This window comes from Fringilla coelebs, assembly GCF_963513975.1.
Source record: "Fringilla coelebs genome assembly, chromosome: 2".
Classification (NCBI taxonomy): domain Eukaryota; kingdom Metazoa; phylum Chordata; class Aves; order Passeriformes; family Fringillidae; genus Fringilla; species Fringilla coelebs.
Window position 1 is genome coordinate 62,843,637 of NC_140029.1, and position 21,607 is coordinate 62,865,243.

The 21,607-nt window shown below is 38.2% G+C and overlaps 1 protein-coding gene across 2 annotated transcripts in view; it reads left to right on the top strand.

Annotated features, from left to right (window-relative positions):
- The window catches only part of RB1 (RB transcriptional corepressor 1), a 71,484-nt gene that overhangs the window by 14,214 nt on the left and 35,663 nt on the right, over positions 1–21,607 (top strand). For both annotated transcript variants that reach the window (XM_084227060.1, XM_084227061.1), the window contains exons 7-17: positions 1,440–1,550; positions 3,771–3,919; positions 4,643–4,720; positions 8,244–8,353; positions 9,264–9,341; positions 12,035–12,122; positions 12,579–12,695; positions 13,372–13,428; positions 13,517–13,548; positions 13,627–13,703; positions 13,917–14,119. In XM_084227060.1, the coding sequence (XP_084083186.1) occupies positions 1,440–1,550; positions 3,771–3,919; positions 4,643–4,720; positions 8,244–8,353; positions 9,264–9,341; positions 12,035–12,122; positions 12,579–12,695; positions 13,372–13,428; positions 13,517–13,548; positions 13,627–13,703; positions 13,917–14,119 (1,100 nt within the window). The remainder of the gene's footprint in view (positions 1–1,439; positions 1,551–3,770; positions 3,920–4,642; positions 4,721–8,243; positions 8,354–9,263; positions 9,342–12,034; positions 12,123–12,578; positions 12,696–13,371; positions 13,429–13,516; positions 13,549–13,626; positions 13,704–13,916; positions 14,120–21,607) is intronic.

The following is a 21,607-nucleotide window of genomic DNA, read 5'->3' on the forward strand; positions in this document are numbered from 1 at the left end:
AGTGTATTTGCTTTACATGTCCAACATGACACTAGTATCCTTATTACAAATAAGTATTGTACAGACCCAGAACGTTTTGATTGCCTGGCTTTTGTAACTGCTCAATAATATTTCTTTATATACAATTTGGCTGTTCTTCTTACTGATACACTTTCTGTATATAAATATATATTTAAGCTTTCTAAGAAGTCTATGATTTTTGTCCTTTTTCTTTAAAGCTTGCTGTTCTGTATTTAAGTCTATTCTGAGGTGCTTTGTAGTCTGCCAGCATTTTAATAATGGATAATTACCTTAAAAAACTGGCATATTTTCAAAAATAAGCTTATATATATATTATAAATTATATTTAATAAGACAAATGTAATTATAAGGTATTATAGTAAGTCTCTGAAAGCATATCATTTGAATGCTTCAAATGTTTCTTAAAAAGTTGTAAATTACAGTTAATGTTGAGTGATGAACGTATAGTAGTCCATGGAGTTTCTGTCTCATTGTACTCCTACTAAGAGGAGTGAATCATGTCTCTCAATTGCTGCTTACTGCAGGTTTGTGTTATCAGTGAAGTGTATGCATCTCTGATATCAAAATCAGACTTGGATCAGCTGAGTTTTTTTTACTTTTGTCACTAGAATTCTCCAAGCGTAAGCATAAAGCAAAACTCACAAAAGGTTTTTTAGCCTGCCTTTTCTTGAGAACAAAGAAAGCTGAAATTTACTAGAAAATAGTTGGAGCTTCAGAAGACCCTGGGTGATGCTTGCTACTTCTGATAGAAAATAAATACAAAAATTGCACCTGTAAATAGAGCACAGGTAGATCTGTAGCTGTTCAAAATCTCTATCAACTTCCTGAATGTTTCGTGGCAAAGCACGCTATCTTGGGATGGCCCTGTAGATCATCTCTGGCATATGAATCCTAATTTGGGAAAAACTGGAATAATGCAGCTCTGAAAGTGCTCTTCATGCTATTACTTGTGTGACTTTTAAGTAATTTCATAAAAATTTGACAGGCTGAGCCTACGGTGTGATAGCATGTTTTGAATTTCTCTTCACCGTATACTAGCGGCTCTTGCTTTCTGAATATTTAGCAGCTTTCAAAAAGCTTGCATGAGACCTCAGACAAAGAAAATAGGAGGAATTACACAGAAGTAAGAGGTTATTCTTTTACAGTAAAGAGAAAAATCAGGGCTGAGCACTGAGGGCAGGATTTTGTAAACAGTAATTGTGTTTGTGTTTATGGTGTCTCTAAAGCCATGAACTGAAGCGCCACAAGTTATAAATTCAATAGCCTTTAAACAGCAATGGCACCCTGTATGATGCTTCCTGAATTCTAGTGGTAGTGTTTTACTATATGAGCTTCCAAATCTTTGTTTTGCAAAATTGCTTCTAGAATTAAGCCAACCATTCTCAAAAAGGTTTTCTTTACCTTTTAAATATTTGCAGGTAAAGTGTTGCAAGTGGAAGATGACCTGGTGATTTCTTTCCAGTTGTTGCTGTGTGTCTTAGATTATTTTATCAAACTCTCACCTCCTGCTATGCTCAAGGAACCATACAGTAAGAATTTTTTTGTTTTTTCATTGAAGTAGAAAGTAAATTTATTATATTTCTATTAGCCATGCTAATACTCATAATTAACATAATTAAACTTCTTAGGCTTATTGAAATGCATTTTTTCTGTTTTAGTTAAATTTACATTATAGTGAACTTGAATTCAATTACCTGAATGTGGCAGTATATTTAATATAATTTCTGCTATGTCCTCTCCCTATACTGGTTGTTTAGGGACTTGTCAAAACAGCAAGTCTAATTTGGTAAAAGAATTCAGGTTCTGGGTAGATTATAACTGAGAACTATTATTCAGGTTTGTCTTGTATTACAGAAGGGAAATGTGGTGGTATCTTACTTTATTGGTGTGGTGGACTCTTTATTGATGTTTAAGAGTTTGACAACAGCAGAAATGTACAAGATACTGGACTGTACGGATATTTAAAACAAATACACAATGGATAGCAGCTCAAAATAAAAGAATAGAGGTAAAATGTAGACAGCTTTGCTTTTATTACATCCTGTTTGCTATTGCAAGTGTCACTATTTTAAGTAAAAATATATTGGGTCTTCTCTATAAAAACTTCTATTCAGCAGTAAGCTTTTACCCATTAAGTTTTTATATCTAAAACCTGGAAAACCTCACTAAAAAGTTACAGTAAATATTTATAAAAACTTCCAAAGATAGAATTCTATGTGAGTTAACTATTTTCTTCAGCAAGCTGTGGAATTAATATACTGAAATATTTGAAGTCACAGGATGTGACTCAGTTTTTTAGTAATGAGTTTATCCTCTGGTGGGTTAAGATGCAGCCCTAGTATATTTAGTCTAAATCTATTTGCTTTATTTCTTTTTTTGGCATCTAAACATCTACCTTCGTTGTAATGTTGTACAATAGATAAGTTATTCACTACTATATTCTTTAAATTCTGTATTTTGGAGATACTTATCTGACCTAGTGATTACTTGTTGCAGGTAGGAAAAAATAACCTTGGTCTTATTCTAATGTGAATACAGGATGGACTTAGGACAAGCAGATCGCTGCTTTTCTCTAGTACTATTCTGAATTTAAATTTTCATTCCTAGTAGGACAGACATATATGCTGCTGCTTGTTTCAGGTGTTATAAAGCAGATCCTTTTCAAAAACCACTGAATTAAAACTGGTTTTGAATTCTATGTTCACAATGATTTATTTTTTTCTTAGTAAAATCATGCAGAATAGGAGCTCAGAATAGGAGAAACAGTTTGGTTCTGTGCATCATATCTTGAAAAAAAAATTCTGCCACTTGAGTTTAATTTGCAGATATGAGTGTCACTGTCCTAAGTGTAAAGCACTGGGTTTCTAGTGTGAAGCTGTGTATGAACTATAAAACAGCTCTGCATTCTTTGAGAAAATAACACAATTTATTGTTCAAACCCTCGTGACCAAGAGGCTTCATGTTGTGAAAAATGATGCCAAGCTTTATGATCTGACTAAGACTGAGGGGATTATGATGAAACCACCTCTGCAGTGTAGTTTGTCAGAATTTCTCAGAACAGCTGTCAAATGCAGATGAAGTTACAGGTGGGAACAGCATGCTGATTATAGTGTCAGGTTTAAACCAACAATATTTAATAATATTAATGCATGTTATTAATATAATTCACATATTTAAGCCATCTATTTTGAGTTTAACTAAATGAAATATTTTTACCTCACAGTATTAAGGTTTTTTGATACCACCTTCTAGGTGGACTTGTTCGTTTCTGTTTGTGTGTCTAGGAGTATATAGGGAAAGGAGGAATTCCCTCCAGGACCATTTTCCAAGTTCCCATCATCACTTAAGCCCTGCATTGATTTATTGTCCTTCAGCTTCTTGTTTTATACTTCTTTAAAAATAGAAAAAATAGTCACTCATCTGTGAAAAGATAAGGTTTTCCTAGCTTTGCAAAACAGATCCTCAGTTAAAGCTACTTGCAGAAAATGCTGTTACATTCCGTGTAGAGTAGTTTCTTAAAAACAAAATGTCCAAATACTGACACAGGAATTTCAAAATAAACTTTCTTTTTGTATAGATTTTCTGTAATGAAGATTTCTTACCTAGCTGAACGGATGAGAAAGAAAATATATTTAAGGGGAAGACCTGAAAAATGTATATAAGAAGTAGCATCTTCTAGGCTTAATAATTTGAATTTCTTCTTTCTTAAGATGTCTCTAACCTTGTGATGGTTTTGAATCTCTTTGCAGAGTCTTCTGTGTCTGCAGTGACTGTAAATGGTTCGGCTCGCACTCCAAGAAGAGGTCAGAGCAGGAGTTCACGCACTGCCAAGCAGCTTGATACTGACACAAAAATTATTGAAATCCTTTGTAAAGAGCATGATTGTAATTTAGATGAGGTAATGCCTGCACTTCAAAGTCTGATAGATCTTGCTGCTAGACTCCATCTGGAATATGTATTTATTTAAATGGTCTTTTTTTAAAGTCTCATTATTTGGGCCAGCTTAACTATTCTGTCAAGTAGTTACCTTCAGTAGTGAAGGTATTTTACCATTTTGTAGTTTCTTGAGTCAGTAGAGTAAAAAGAAACAAAACTCACCCAAAACAAGCCCTTTGGTATGGGTGATAATTTTGTCAAGGTAACTGGTTTGGGAAGAATACAATGTGAAGTTACAGGCGGATCACAGCATGTAGCATATGGATGCAGGGCTGCTCTGATGGAGTTTCACAGCTGCATTGCATGATGAGAAAATGTATGCAAAAAGCACATTGCTTCTGTGGAAGATCTTAAAAGACTCCATTTCCCTTTCCCTCTGCTGTTAAATCTATTTCTGTGTAAAAAGGACTGATTTTTGAATATCCAAATGGATGATGGAAGCAGAAATGTGAGAGGGCTGGAAAGAGTGCAATTTAATCACTTAGTATTCCAGCAAAGGATTGTATTTGCATGTTTACATATCACCATGTTTTGGATGTATAGCAAGTTTTGTTCTTGCTTTATTGAAAACAAACCACAGTGCATTACAGAACTGTCTCCGTTTCTTGATTTAAAGATGCAAAAGCAGTGTATGCATGGCTGACTTTCTACTTTGCTAATGCTACATTTTTTCCTTTTTTTTTAGGTCAAAAATGTGTATTTCACAAGCTTCATTCCTTTCTTGAATTCTGCTGGTATTGTAGCTTCCAATGGACTACCAGAGGTAAGTGGAGGAATTTAAGCCATTGTGGTGGGCAGACCCTGGCTGGGTGCCAAGAACCCATCAAAGCTTCTTTTAATTCCTCTCTGCAGCAGAATGGGGAGAGAAAATATAACAAAAGGTTCATGAGTTTAGATTGCTTACCAAGTACCATCACTGGCAAAACAGACTCAGCTTAGGGATGTTAGCTGAATTTATTGCCAACAAAATCAGAGCAGGATTACAAGAAGTAAAATAAATGTTAAAAACACCTTCCCCTACCCCTGCCTCCTTCTCAGGCTCAACCTGCAGCAGCAGTGCCAGGAGATGGGGAGTCACTTTATCACATATTCCTGCCACTGCACAGGGAGTGGAGTCCTTCCCCTGCTCCAGTGGGGGTCCTTCCTACAGGAGAACATCCCCCATGTACTTCTCCAACATGAGTCCATTCCACAGGCAACAGTTCTTCACAAACTACTCCAATGTTGGTCCCCCCAAGGGTCACAAGTCCTGCCAGGAAACCTGCTCCAGTGTGGACTCCCTCTCCGTGGTTCTGCAAGTCCCTGCCAGGACCCTGCTCCAGCATGGGCCTCCCACAGGGTTGCAGCCTCTCTCAGGCACCCACCTCCTCCACAGGCTGTGGGTGGATCTCTGAATCCCCATGGACCTCCCTGGGCTGCAGGGGACATCCTGCATCACCATGGTCTGCACCAGGGGCTGCAGGGGAATCCCAGCTCTGGCACCTGAAGCACCTCCTGCCCCTCCTTCTCCACTGACCTCGGTGTCTGCAGAGTTGTTCCTTTCACATACTTTCACACCTCTTTTCTCAGACAGCAGTTGTTTCTGTGAAATAACTTTTTCCCTTCATAAATAGGTTATCACAGAGGCACTACTGTAATTCTTGATTGGCCCCAGCCTGGACCAATAGAAAGGGTCAGTCCTGGATCCATCAGGATTGGCTCTGTGGACATGGAAAAAGCTTCTAGCAGCTTCTGACAGAAGCCCCCCCTGTGGCCCCCCTGGTTACCAAAACCTTCCCATGCAAACCCAGTACAGACAGTTCAACAACTGTGTTTTACTTCATGCCAAATTGCTTAAGACACCCTTTACCTATTGGTGGAGTTCTAATAGGTTCTTCTAAAATCATGTAGCAAAATGAACTGTTTTTTAGGAATGTGGGCTAGCAGGGATTCCAGTATTCATAAAGTATATTCAGCTTATACTTTTGAATTTAATAGATTAATTTCCCGAGGCTAAACCAGGCTTTGCTCAAAGCAAAAAGCTTTTGCTCCAAGCAAGAATTGCATATGCATGACCTTGGTAAGGCCATTAATCTAAAATACAACTATTACAATACTAGGTCTCTGAAGTCACTCTATAAATGTCTAAAGTCTTAAATTACACCCCTTAATTTAAATATAAATGAGATATGTTATTGTAATGTTGTTGGAAAGATATCCAGAAGATTAGTCTCAGTTTCACAACTTGGCAGAGTTTGGACTGCTGTGTCTGTGCAAAATTAATTTCATCTTGCTGAGCTGTTGCCTGGATGCAGCAGACTCTACCTCTACGCAATTGCATCCAGAGTGCATTTTAATAGGTAACTTCTTGCAGTGTGTTTACCTTCATCATTATAAAAGTTAAGTTTAGCTGTGTGTCACCAATAGATGTGGTAACCTGAAAATAAGCAGCTCTGAAGCTGATCAGAGCAATCAGTCTGCAGGGTTCAATGAAATGTATCTCCTGTTCACTGTCATAGTGTGTTGGGTGGGGAACAAAGTACAGGACTCACTGAAGATCTTAATCTCTTCCTAAATTAATTCCAGGATATCAGTAGCCTGTTTAGACTTTCTAATTTATGTGTGTGTGTATAGTTGGGAAACCCTATATGAACTTCCAGGCTAAGGTCATTATACAGTTTATTCTCAAATCAAAGGGTTTTCATCCAAGGCTGCTCAACTTAAGCACAATATGAAAATTATTAGTGTAAGACTTGCTAGTGAAACTTTTACAAAAGGATGCATTTGAAGAAAAATCAAGTCACATGATCTTTGCTCCTTAACCTTGAGTGCCAGAGCAAAAAGTTAGAGTTGTGTTTCAGAAGTAGTTCATACATGTAATCAGCTAACCAAAAATCATGGATGAGATCATCACTACAATAGCTAGTAATGTGGTACATTAAAATTGACTTTCATAAAAAAACACTGTGCTTTAGAAAAATTTTAATGTTCCTTCCAGAGCTAGAAAAGCTTTTGAGGCTTAATATTGGTATTTTGTTCGTCTTTCCCACGTGTTTGCTGGTCAGGCTTTATGCTCTAATGAATAGATTGATACAGAACTCTTATTTTTGACTGAAGGTTTCTTCCAAGTTAGCCCAGTACAGCCATCTTGTCTGAGAGCTGCTGGTTTTTTTTAAAAAATTTATGAAATACTGAAATATTTTAGATGAAAAGAATGTATAATCCATTAATAAGATAACAAAAAATAAAAATATAATTAAGTTTTTAAATAAAAAGAATAGTGATAATAGGAATTGAAATATAATCTTTGGTTTAATAGACCTAATCTCAAAGTTTTAATTGTGAGATCAGTTTGGAGCAAATCCATTTGGCAAAGGTAAAGAAGACGGTAAGGAGCAAAGCTGTGTAGGAGATATTTGCAGCTTTCTCTCTCTTGAGACTGAGAAGGGACTAATTTGGGTTCATATGCATTGTTGCCTGTTTTCCTAGCAAGAGTTTGCCAGAGCACAGCATCATTTAATAAGTTCAAGGGCTCAGGGAGCAGATAATTGAGGTGGCTGCATACTTCTGCACGAGCACAGCAGCGGATTTGGAGGGCCAGATAAAAAAATTGCAGACTTCCAGTTAATGTTAGTCATTCAAAGTAAAAAGAAGTAATTAAAAAAACATTCAGAAAAATCCAATAAACTTCTCCATGCAAAGTGAAGTGAAGCATTCTGGGATTTAGTCAATTAAGAAAATTTTAATAGTTAGCAAAAAAACTATGGTGTGGCTATGAAATAACAAGTCTGTTTTTGTAGCAATAGGTGTGTCTCTTAAGAGCTACTCCAGTGCAGATATATTAATATAAAATGAGGAAACTCCTGCTGAGGTAAAAAAAGGGTTTGAGTTTAGGCTGTGTCCGAAATAGCAAAGGCAGGGACTGAGTCAATTGCCCAGCAGCTGTTCTAAGAGGATGCATTTTACATTTCCTGCTCTTGGAGATACCCCTTTTTCTAGAAGAAAAGATTTAAAAATATGGAAATGTTAGTTTGGTTTGCAAGTCTGTTTCCTAACCTAGCTATTTTTACAGTGTCAAGACCTACATTTCATCAAAAAAATTATTACGATCTTGGATTGTTTTCTCTTATAAACAGTAATTTTCCTCTGGGTATATTTCAGCTGTGAAGTAACTTTGTGAGGTCCAAGGTCATTCTTTTAGCATTTCATCATTGCAATCATGAAGTAGGAATAACTTATGTTATTCAGTAGATTGTCAAACTTGTTCCTGTGTAATAAATTCTGGGTTTTTTCAATGTCTTTTTGAGGTTGAAGTTATCTTGAAACAGTATGACGAGCTCTATCTCAAGAACAAAGATATAGACGCGAGACTATTTCTGAATCATGACGAGACTCTGCAGCCTGCTATTGTTGCACGGTAATATTTCCATTTACTGCTTTCATTCCCTAACAGAGAGTGCAAACTTGTGTTGCTCTCTGCCCCCTTGTGTTATAAATGGAGATCTCTCTATCCTGTTGTCCTACTAGCTTTGTATTTCAGCTAAGGTGTTTCTGGCATTAACAGCCTTGCTTTACATCATCACTTAAATAATTAGGGAACATGTGACTTTGACTGCCTAAAACGATTTGGAAGCTCTGCTCTAACTCTTCCTCTGTGCAAGGCCGTTTTCATCCAGGGAAAGCTGAGGAATCATGAGGAGGCATGTCATGCTAGCTTGCCAGAGGTAGTGTTACAGCTCTGAGCCAGCTGGCACTGAATGGTTTGGGTGGTGGATGCCCCATCCTGGGAACATTCAAGGTTGGGCAGGGCTATGAGGACCCCCATTTAGTTGAAGATGTCCTTGGTCATTGAAGGTGGATGGGACTAGATGGCCTTCAAAGGTCCCTTCTAACCCAAACCATTCTATGATTGTTTAATTTTTTTTTTCAGTCCTACACTTATATGCTGGTGATTGCTGACAATTCAACGTCTCTATAATTTAATGTGAGCTCACCATGTGAATCTGAATTTATCTAAGCTATGAAAATACACGAACTTAAAATGGGATTAAAATGTAACTAATACCATCTGTACATATAAATTAAGTTGTTTGTAAATTGAATTCTAGAAAAGAAGAAAAGTTTGGAGGGAAACTTTAGGGCTTGTCTAGTCCAACATCCTGCTCAAAGCAGATCTACTTGGGAATTTAAACAACTGAAGTAATTGGGCATCTCTATCTTCTAAAAATCTGTTACACATTTTTCTCTTCAGATTAATAAGTCTTTATAGAAAACATTGTCTTTGGAATTGTATTAATCTTTGATAAGTTTGTTTTCCATTTCTGTAGCTCACAGCTGGAGAGCACACCACTAAAAAACAATCCAGATGAGGAAATCAATATTATACTTCCACAGACTCCTGTTCGGTATGAATTTTTCTCTTGAATGTGTTCTTTTGTTTAATATCATAGTTAAAAATATCCATCTTTAGAGTAGTCTTTTTTTAATTTTTAAGGAACTGGGGCCTTGGTTTTGTTGGCTTTTTTTCCATAATCTATATTGTAGTTCTGATCACTGATACTTTTTATTTATAGTAGATATAAAGATGTCAAAGATGCTTCCTTAAAGTTCTTGACATTAGAAAAGTCCAGGAGTATGAAGTTTCTACATTGCTAAAAATTTGAAATATTCTAAACCAACTTTGTTCTTGAGATAAAGTCTAGTGATTTTTAGATTCTTTCCATTCTCACTTGGGCTTTGCTCTGATTTTTCCACAACTGATGCTATTTAAGGCAAATTGTGTGAAGGCCTATTCACCAGCACTGAATTTGGGCTGTAGTAACTTTTTCATGAAACCACAGAAGTGTCAGTAGATGGCAGCAAAGGCTTGATCACCATCTTAGAGTGGAAAGCGAATCCTTCTCTCCCTGATTAAACAGAACCCTGTGTAGTATATGCTGAAAGGGCCATGCTTATTTCTTTGAGTTACCTTACAGTGTCATATTTTTGAACCTAGACTCATGGACTCTGCCTTAAAACCCCCTGAAACAGAGAATCTAATGATTTTTATCAGTGGATTTGTATCTGGTCATTTATGTAGAAGCTAGTATATAAAAAGGGTGTAAGTACTAGTTATGAGTATAATGAGAACGGGTTACATGTTTTCATTTTATGTTTTTCCAGTGTGCTTATGCTTTTCCTTATCATTAGGAGAGTTATGGCAGAAGTGATTTTTACCAATACTTTGTAAAAAGTAGATTAAAGAAAAATGCATTATGTTGCAATGATTGAACACATTTTTGTTGGGTTTGCACTTACTTGACTGGTGATATGAGCCAAATTGAGGTTAAATGATACAGAAATTTGAAACAGACAAACTGTAGTGGGCCAGCCAAACACCAGTGCATCCACTAGAATTATTTACTCATTTTCTGCTGCAAGATAAGGTTTAGGAGGAGAGCGCAGCAGGCTTAAAACTTTTAAAGGGTATAAAGAAAACTTTATTGATAGAACTAAAAAAAAAAAATTAAAAAAAAAATCAGAATAAGCCTTTATAAACCTTCAGAATACTTCTCCTCCCCCAACTCTTCTTTCCTTTTCCACTACTGATGTAAAGAGACAAAACCCGTAACTTTCACCTTTAAAACAGTAATTTTTTTTTCAGTTCACTTAGGGGAAGGAATCTCTCTTGCCATGCCATGGAGACTTTTCCACAAGAAACAGTTCTCTTGTGGTTTTAATTTTCACAAATAGCAGTCACCTGGAAAACCTGCAATCTTGAAGTCCCTCCCACAGTTTGGTAGTCTTCCCACAGCTACTATCATGGGGCATTTCAGTTTGTTTGTGTACAATTTTAAGGATGAGCTGTTCTAGTGTAGAAACAAAATGTTCTTTTACCTCTGGGAACAGAGGTTTCCTTCTATCCTGGGGTAAGGTTTCTCATCATTTTCATCTCTCTTGGTTCAAGCTTCTCATTGGAGCCCAGCTACTTCAACATTTGCTTGGGTGCTCATGGCTGTGGTTAGAACACTACATTCTCCCCATGTATTCCATGAGTTACAGGGGAAAAAAAAGTCTTGTGTATCAATTATATCTTCACCATAGCCTTACAAGACAATTTCAGCCCAAGACTAAGGCATCTCCTCATTCTCCTCGCATCTGGGATTTGACTCCTTCACTGACCTTGGTGTCTCCATGTTGTTTTCTCTACATGTCTGTACCCCTTCCTTTTTCTGTCACTTGAGAGAGGATTGATGCCTGCAAGTTCCATCTGTGCACAGAGAGTTAATATCTCTCCTGGGCCTGCGGATGGTGATGTGCTCACTCTGGCTGCGTGGCTGTTTTCCAGCCTCTGCCACGCTCCATTCCAGCCATGGGGCTGCAGGGCTGGTCTCTTTTCTGCAGTGCCAGCAGGATGGCTGGGCAGCTCACGGGAGGGCCTGGCTCAGCTCCACCCGAAGCTGAGCAGAGCCAGCCTGGCCCTCCGGCCGTGGTTGGGACTTGGCAGCAGCACAGAGGGGCCTGGCCCGGCTGCTGTCCTGTCACCTGTTCAAAGGCTGGAAGCAAGAGAGCTTTTCCTGGGCTTGTTCATCTTTAAATGTGATTTCACAGGGTGTATTCAGCTCTCTTAAGTGGTTTAACAGAGTGTCCATATTCAAAACTAGCCAGCTGATTGGTTCTGTCAGATCCAAAGGAAGCTGCCAAGGTCCTTACAGGGAATTGCTTCTGTATCTCCTAGAGTTTTTTTCCTTAACTAAAAACTAAACTGTGTTAAACCATGACACACACAAAATTCTACTTACAACAAAAAGCAGCAATGAAAAATTCAGGAATTTTCAGGAAGAATTCAGGAAAAAATTCTGGAATAATCAAACTATTTCTTAGGTGTTAAGCCATTATTTTGGTTATTAAAATTATCACAATCCATATACAAGTAATTAGATAAATTGCAGTGTTAGAATTCATAGTTGTTACCACAGTGCAGTAGATTTTCGCGAACAGTTTGATAACTGGAGTGAGAACTGAAGTCGTAATTTTTTGGTGTGTATTTGCTGTTCATTTTCTGGAAACTGTCAATCCAACCTTAATGCTTATTATGCATTTTTTTGTGTTTTTCCAGAGCGGCAATGAATAACATTCAGCAGTTGATTATGATTTTAAACTCAGCAACTGATAAACCATCAGATATTCTCATCAAGTACTTCAATGTAAGTGACTAAAAAGAAGATTTGTGTAGGATTCTTGGAATTACCACTCAAGCAAAGTAGACACCTGAAAATCTGATGCACATGTTTTTGAAAAAGTACATTTTATTTGGGCTGGTTTAAATGTCATTAGTCATTTTAGAAAGCACTTCTCTCCTCTCTAACTGTTGTGTAGTGGAACCTTTTAAGTGCTTAAATACTTCAGTTACTGAGTAACATATTAAAATTATTTTGTGTGTATTGAATGGAAAAGCAAGGGGGTATAGAAGGGAAACAAAAGAGAAAAAGATGTACAGCACTCTTTTAAATACTCCATTTTTATTTATGCTGATGACCTTATTGATAGGTGTTGCAAAGGGAAGCAGGACTTTTAATCATTTAAATGATTGAAATGTTTTTAAAGTAAAATGTCTTTTCTTTGTCCTTCCTTCCCCTAATTTGTTTCCTGTACTTTTTTAGAATTGCACAGTGAACCCTAAGGATAGTATCCTGAAAAGAGTGGAAAGTTTTGAACACATCTTCAAAAAGAAATTTGCTGAAGCAGTTGGACAGGGATGGGCTGAAATTGGCTCACAGGTAAGTATTTGGGTTGAATATCACTCACTTGAGCTCTGTTAGCACTAGCTGGTGTGAGACCTGACTTACTGACTGTCCTCATTCAGTGTAGATCAGTAAAGGTAAAAAGTAACAGTGAGCTTTTCAAATTGAGGAAGCACTGTAAAGAAATTCCTCTTAATATGTAAGGAGCAATAGTAATTGGGTGGAAATATGTTGGAAGTAGTTTACTGAAGAATGGAAAAATTTTTTGGGCAAATTACATTAAGTGAAACATATATTTGCATTCATTAGGCTAACTTGGCCTAAAACTGCCAAAGGTGACTCACTTCCTTATAAAGTCAGGAGAGCAGCTGTGCTTTCAACAAGGATTTTGGAAAATAAACCCAACCAAGTTTGTACTGACAGTCTCCTTCCTGTCTGTCAGCCCTGCTTTTTTATCCTGTTAGCTGTGAATCGGTGTGAACACAATTCAGGTTGTTACACTTGGTTAAATCTTTGTGTCGTTGGGGTAGTCGCACACCTTAGCAGCCTTGAGGCCTCTCCAGTGTTACTGGCCAGTGGAACTGGAGACAGTAACTTGTTTATAGTGGCTCTGTCAAAAACTGGAATGTTCTGGATTGTTAAAAGACAAGAGTCTGCCTGTTGTATTCTGTCAAAACTTCTTGTAATATTCCTGAATTTCTCATTCTAACAGAGGTACAAGCTTGGAGTGCGTCTCTATTACAGAGTAATGGAGTCCATGCTGAAGTCGGTAAGTTTAGTGCTGCTATCTCAGTACTGGCAGTACCTCTAGAATTGCTAAGAATATTCACAAGTTTGGTCTGATTTATTTATTTCAGGAGGAAGAGCGCCTCTCAGTGCAAAATTTCAGGTACTTGCCCGTAACTTGTTATTGAAGTCTGCTGTTTGAAGTCTTGGGTCAAGTACTAATAACTTCCTTTCTCTTCAGCAAACTTCTGAATGATAACATCTTCCACACATCTCTTCTGGCATGTGCTGTTGAGGTTGTCTTGGCTACATATGGCAGTAAGTTAAATCTAAAGTCCTTAATTGCATTGCTACTAATTGGTAGTTATTACTGTTTATTCTAATATAAATAGCAAAAATCTTGCCCAAAACACAAAAAGTGACTCGCTGAAATGTCTGAGCTAGCAATGATTCAATAAATACAAAAAGGAAAAAACATCAAAAGTGGAAGAATGTAGAATATGTGGTAATTTTAGTCTGTTTTCCCTTCAGGAAATGCTTCACAAAGTGACAGTACCAGTGCTGAAACAGACTTGTCTTTCCCATGGATTCTCAATGTATTTGATCTAAAAGCTTTTGACTTCTACAAGGTGATTGAAAGCTTTATTAGAGCAGAACCCAACCTAACACGGGAAATGATAAAGCATCTAGAACACTGTGAACATCGAATTATGGAGTCTCTCGCTTGGCAATCTGTAAGTAACACTTTAAAGTAGAATTTGCCCTTGTGTAATGTGCTTACCTAGAAAAAAAAGAAGTCACACCCAACTCTATAGAATAAGTTGTGGTCTTGCTGAGATTTGGTTCTAGAAAAATAAATTAAAAGGGCAAAACAGGATTAGTTTTGTCATGTCTTCTGGTTTTAGAAAAAGAGAGCATATCAGAGGAAGAAGTCAACATAGGTCTGCTGATTTATGTAACTGTAAGCCAGCATCATTTTACTAGTCTGGCAAAAATCATAAGGGTAATTCCCTTAACTGTGTTTTGGTACCAAAGTAAGCAATAAATTCAGTGTTTTTATCTGAATGTTAATTTTTATCCAGTTGCTATTCCTACTTGGCAATAGGGCCTTTGTTCTGGACATCTGATATATTTGCTAATAGTACTTAAAATATTGTTTTGCATTGTCCTTTGCATTCCAGTCACTTTGGTATTTTTGGATGCCATTAAAATAAAATGCTGGAAGGTTGGGTTGTTTTTTTAGGCTGTATTTCAGTAAATCAAACATTTGTTTCTTTCCATTGTTTGTTACTTATAAACCAGAAGTAGGCTGTTTATGCCACAAAGCAGGAGACTATAGAGGCTGGTAATTTTGACTAGACATAAAGGAACCATTTTAGAACCAATCCCATATCTTTTAGTTCTGGAGAGGAAGGGGTATTTTAAGAGGCAGATACTATTTTAGGAAACTTGCAAGCATGCAAAAGGTGTTTAGGAATTGTAACCTTAAGAGGACAAAAGATACCTGGGTTTGATTGTCTAGAAGCAAGAAGTGGCTCCTGCTGCCTTCTACAAACCAGCTGGAAGCCAGCTTGCAGATCAGCAGTACACAAAATCCAGCAGTTTTTACCCAACAAGTAAACTACTCAAACAAGGAATGCAGGATAATCTAATTTAGATCTGGACTTTCAGGCTGGAAAGTTGTGTTTTCAAAAATTATGGGTGTTGCAGGCTTTTTGTGAAACAAATGATAATGTCATCAACAAGCACAGGATTATTCCAGGGTTTTTTGAGTTCTCTGCTTGGATGTGTTTTAATGTTTTGACTCTCTCTTCTTGAGTTTCTAGAGGGGCATGTTTGGTACTAGTTTGGGGTGGCTGATTTGAGTGTTAATAGCATGGAATATTTCAGTTGGAAAGGACCTACAAAGATCACCTAGTGCCAGAGAAGGATGTGGATGAAAAGGAATGTGCATGACATGTATCCAGGGGCCCTGCTGCTTCCCTGACCTCCGTATCACCTGGTCTGGGTCTCCCCAGGCTCCAGACAGTGTCTCCTGTTGTTGGAACCTTGGCACCAGAGGGCACAGCAGGTTCCCCTTAAAAGCTGAGGGCAGCTGTGGCAGCCAGGACAGGCACCCCAAGATTCTGTGCTGGCCTCCATTGCCTCCTCTGGCTGCCCACGAGAGGAGGGAGGGCTGTGAGCTGTAAATGGCAGAGTGCTCAGGAGAGGAGGAGGAGGAGCAGTGAAATATTATCTCTGCCAAAATGTCTTACTGAGTCTTCGGGTCACTGCAGCTAAGGACCTGAATCCCCACATAGAAATGTAAGCCAAGAGTCCTCTAGTGCAGAAAATCTACCCCTTCTTTACATCTGAATGTTCTCTGGTTTTGCCTGAAAAGTTTAACTTATTAGAAACAGGAGAAAATACTTAGATGGCTTACTCAGGGTGCTGTTGAGGTATCCCAGAAAGGCTTAACTGGTGAACAAAGGAATGGTTTACTGTATTCTTCTGCAATTCCTTATCTGGGTATTGCCTCCATTGCAAGTGTCTGCTTAATTAGCAATTCCCTCAAGAATGGGCAGGCAATTAGGGAAGTGTAGTTCATACCAGTAAATACCTCTGAACCTCCAAACACTTGATAAAGGAGTAGAGAAAAGCCAGATGCCTTCTTACTCCTAAAGAATGTCTCACCATAAGTGGTTTCTTTGCATTAATTGTAAACAGTCCAAGAAAGATGGAATCTTGAGAAAGTTCAAGTGTCCTCATATGGTTATAGAGTGGTTTTGGTTTTTTTTTAATTTTATTTTAATTGGGTTGGTTTGATTTTTTCCCAAAAAAAGTGTTAAAATTAAGAAGAAAAGCATGGAACGAGTAAAGCTTATGCAAAAAACCCCAAAAACATCTAGCTTAGTAAATAAGAATATAACCTTCTGAGAAATATTTATTTACAAATATTTGCTTAATGTAACTTTGATTTCCCCACTTACTTGCTATCTATTTTTGTTTAGTTCTTGTGTCCTCCACCCTCCCAGGTAGTGCATTTCATTACAAGGCTTGTCTGCTTCAGTTGTTGCTCATTCTCCTGAAGACTTTGATGAGACATTTAAAAGAATTGAGCAATTTAATACCAAATAGCTTGAATTTATTGCGGTTTTACTTGTCACAGAACTTTTGTGAGGAAAAATGCCTTGTGTAATTTCTCAGGGAAAAAAGTCTCAAATGCATCTGACCTTTACCTGACTTGGGAAGCTGCAAGTGAATGTAAAAGATTCTGGTTTTTACTGTTTTTTGAAGATAATGTTTTACTTCTTAGCTACTCATTGTGAATATGTTTATGGCTTTTGCATAGCTAGCTGATTTAGTCATCTGTGCTTTAGGAAGGAAATGAAACTTTTCTAGGTCATCCTTTCTTTTAACAACAATAAAAAAAAAAAGCATAGCTAGACAAAATAGAGTGGAAACCAGCTGAAGGTTCTTCTCAATAATTCTTGATTTTAAAAAGGGGCAAGTGCATACTTACTAAATCATGTGAAAAGTACTTCCTTTTTCTTAAATCTTTATTGAACCCTGAGAGAAGAAGTTCTATTTAACCACTCAAATATTTACCAGTGAGGTTATGATGCTTCCAGATAAAGATTATGTGGAGATCAGTTCAGAATATATTAATAATACTGCATAATTTTTATTTGAAAAATAGAAATACACTGTACAATATTCTTTACTTTGAATTTGTGCTCACAGTATTTTGAGCACTATTTTGATTCTGTAACTTTAAAGGGAACTGAAATTACTTTAGACTCAAAGATGCTGAATAGCTTTGTTTCATTTTTATCATACTTATAGATATATGATGTAAACCCTTCCATAGTTAAAATCTGTTTCCTATGAAAGGGATAGCTTGTTACCTGCCAGGCTGGGAATTCGTGCTCAGCCTTTTCCATAATTCTATCAATTTGACCTCCCAAAAAAGTAATTGTTTTGAATATCTCAAATGAAGGTTATGTGAACAAATTCCAGAATATCTGAATTTCCCTTGCAGCCCTGTCAACTGCCATGCCCCATCTTTGACTGAAGTATTGTTGCTGTTTGCTGCAGTTTGTTAGGAATAAACAAGGAAGGACAGGTTTTCAGGCAAGCAAATCACACAAAGTCTCTCAGTTTTCAATCTGTTTTGAGTGAAATGCCTGTGGTATGTTTTTGGTTTTACCATTCAAGGAAGTAGATGCCTGTGGAATATGTTTGTTGTATCTGAAAAGCAATCCAGCTGTATCCCTGCCTCTCAACTTCCATTCTGCTCACATGCTCTGAATGGGGAGGTACAAGCAAGGTTGTGTGTTTTTCATGCTGCTGCATAGAGAATGTGCAGTGTTGGGGTAGTGAGAGGGACTTGTTCTTCTGCACTGGAGCTGCAGGCCAACCTCAGCCTTGTCTGAAGGTAAATCAAGTTAGAGACAGAAGCACTCCACACTTTCCTGGTTAGCTCTACAGACCATAGTGTTCTGTTAACTTGTTAGCTCCTCCGTGTGAGGAGCATTCCAAGCGGTGTTTCTCTTAGGACTGGAGTTTGAGAAGGTTATGTGGTAGCTCTTGCGGTTAACAGAGATGAGGGTCAGCTGCATCACCACCTGCAACCCTCCAACAGCTCAGAACAGAAAGTGAGGGTTCATTGTGGCAGGCTGAAGAAAATTAGATTCCCAGCCTGCTTTGTTCTGGTAACTTCAGCTGTGGTTTTCATGTTTGTTTTTGTGTGAATAACAAACAGATGGGAAGCTAAAGCAGTGCATCGCACTGCAGCTTTTGACACTGTAGCCTTCTTTGTACAGGTTTTTAATATGTGCTGTCCTAATTAGTGTTTTAATTTTTATAAGGAGGGAGGAACACCAGTATTGATATATGTTGTGATTTGGAATTGTAGTATGTTTTGGAGTTTTAATGACAGATGCAGGTAAAACATGGCTTCGTGAAATTAGTTCTCTTAATGGTTAAAATATGAGTAGAAGTAGACAAGTGTGCTTTTGCTTTATTTATAACATCTCTCATGTAGCATTGCCTGAACTGTGCTCCATAATGCTTCTCCTTTTGTAGCTTCTTCTTTTCTGTGGTTTCTATTGTCAATTCAACATTTGCAATGAAATCTACAGTATTGTTTTATCACGCAGAGTTGATTTAAAATAACTCGATATTTGCAATAAGTGTTTGTCATCTAACTGTGTAGTCAGTGTTTATACTTAAATACCTCATCCCACACCAAAGACTTCTGTTGGTTTTAAATTATGCAGCTCACTGCAGCAGAGTGCCTTCGTGCTCAAAACCATGTATTCCCAAAGAATATATTATTGCATTAATATGGTGAACTTGCTGAGCTGGAATAACAGCAGACCTACTTTGATCCTGCATTAAGGAAAAAAAAAATAATTAAATAATATGTTTAAGATTTGCATAAAAAGCCTTAGACAAATCCAGGTCAGGGTAAAGCTATGAGTAGTTACAGGTCAGCAAGTGCTCCTTAGTACTCTGCAATAGTACAGGCTTAGCTATGCAGCCTCCCGGTCTTTGATTGTACAAGGACACAGTTATTGTGGAGTTCACTGTTCGCAAGCATTTAGTGCCTGTTTCCTTGGATGTACAATTTCAAATTAGGTTTCTGTGCTCCTTGTAAGGAGGAGTTGAGCATCTAGAAAGGGGAGTTAATACATTTTCTTGTGGGTTGACTCCTTCTTGGTTGGGATTTCTGTTAGGTGTGTCTGAAGTCCTTCAGCTTCTCTGGAGGTAGGTGTCTACATGCAGTTTAAAACCCTCTTTCATTTTGACATCTTAAGTGATTCCTTTTAAACCAGTAGGAGCAGTAGGAATTGTCACACTGTTAACATTTGATACATTAGGTTGCTGGATAAGTGGTTTGCTGTTGTGTTAAAAGAATTAATGTAAAATCTTTTGATAGGCAGCCCAGTAAGCCCAGGCAGCAAGGGCTGGGTATTTGGTGCTGAGTTTGTACTATTGGCCTCAAAGGGCAGTAGTTTGGGCTTAAGTATTGCCCCACAGTCATCAGGGATGTTTCCTTGGTAACGTGTTCTCTGGCCTGTTCTGGCATTTGTCATCTCTCTTCGGGACAATGCCTAGGCAAGACTTGGGGCATGATGCAGCTCAAGGACTATTTTCAGCTGCTGGTATGGATTAGCAGTGGAGAATGTGTAGCTATGTGGGTGCAAGCTGTGCTTTGCCACTTGCCCATGAGGCCTCAGGACAGGCTGTGGCTCGTTGTGCTGCCAACCCCAGATGCAGTCGCGGGTTCAACCACGAGCGACTCCAGCGCTGGCAAATGAGTCACACGTTCCTGAGCTGTCTTCCCTCTGGGCTGCAGGACTCGTGCCTGTTTCTGCACAGCAGCTGGCTTCTCTTGGGAAAGCTAGTCTATGTCAGGCATACTCCCTCCATGCCTGCTAATATTTGCCTTTCCTCAGATACAGGAGTGGGGGACGACAGCCATAGGCACAAAAAAAGCGCTGAGCGTGTCCAGAAGGACAACATCTGCAAGCGTGCTCACTGGCAGGGTACAATCTACAGAGGGAGCTTCACCAGTGTAAAGATAGGCACCTCAGGAATTGCAGGCATCAGATATTGTTCATGCAGACATTACTCATGTCTTGTGGGTTTCTGGATTTTAGGCACCTAGGATCTTGTCTCAGCTTGGAAGTTGCAATGGGCAAGGATTTGTAATACGGAATTTTCTAGGGTTTTTCTTGCAGGGGACAAAACATGCTCACCATGGGTCACCAAAGGATGGCTTGTCATGTGCTCACCACGCTCCTTTTGACAAAGTTACACTAGGAGTATGCAGCTTTAACCTTCAGAAAGGAACTGAGAACATATTTGAGGTTTTCTGTCTGTACATACTAAATATATTTCTGCTTGCATCATGAGTGTGTTCCAGAAGCATGGGGGATGAGACAGGTCACGACCACCACTGCTCCTCGGCGTGATAGTGCTAAAGGCTCATACTGATTCGGCTGCATGTGCTCTAAATTTTTTTAAGGTTATGATATTTCAGTTGTCACAGCTGTGGCTGGAAAATCTTCTAGGATTTTGCCTTTATCATACAGGGCACAGTTTTAGGAGTCTGTAAGATGATTGCTTTTTTGGGTATTTGTGAAAATAGCACATGGTGTAATAAAAATATATGAATTTATTTATGTTTATATGCTCTTTTATTTTGGCTATATATATGCACACACTCTTTAATAAATGCTTGCCTTTCTAGTACTCCTGAAGAGTTTCCTTTAATTAAAACCGTGTTGTGCTTTTTGAGAGTTGAAACTTTTATCTGCCTTAACAGCTGAAGGCAAACTGAAAAACCAGGAAGAATAGTGAATTATAATCTTCACTGTCTCTCCCATCACTTTGAAAATCTTCCCTGCCACTCCTATTTATCGTGAGGATGACTCAAGCTGTTATTCATGCTTGGGTGTTACCATTTGTGCAAATCCTCCAGGCTACTGGAAGAGAAGCCAGAACATTTAAAGCTGAGGTCCTGTGTTTCCTGCTTTTGTCTGTGTTGACAGTGTGTTCACTTCTTGGTAGGCACTCACAAAAGTGCATAAAGCACTCACTAGGACTGGAGGATTTTGGTTATGTTAGCAGTGTTAACGGGTTTATCTGTTGTAGGTATACCAAGTCAGCCCAACCCTTAAGATGCTCTTGCTTCAAGTACAAACATGACCAAAGGGATTACCTAAGACAAAGCAACTATGCAGAGTTTTCATTCTGTGACATTTAGATGCCATTCTTGATTAAGAATGTTAAGTTTTTTCCTACTGCTTTAAGGTATAGAGTTTCTCTAATTAAGAGAATATGAGTCCTACTTCTACAGCTTAGATATTTAGGTTTCCTCTGCACTTGAGACTCTGTACTTCCAGGAAGCAGTTCATTCTATTTATTTTAAACAGGTATTTTGCAGTGGGATTATTCATCTTCCACTGTCATCTGTCTCAAAGACAAACCTAAACTAAATTTATAGTTTTGTTGGTTAAGGTTAGGAGAAGCAGGTCATATGCTTACTTTTCATAACTGTGTTTCCCCCTTCCCTAAAGCGTGAAAGGGAGATTAGCAAGAGGGGGTTGTGTAATTATCCCTAGGTTTGCTTTAGCTGGCTGCTTTTGCTTTATCTTGCCGGTAGTTGCTGTTGTTTTCACGTGGAGGTCATGTACCCAGGCTGTGTCAGGATTGCTCTGGTTATAGATTTA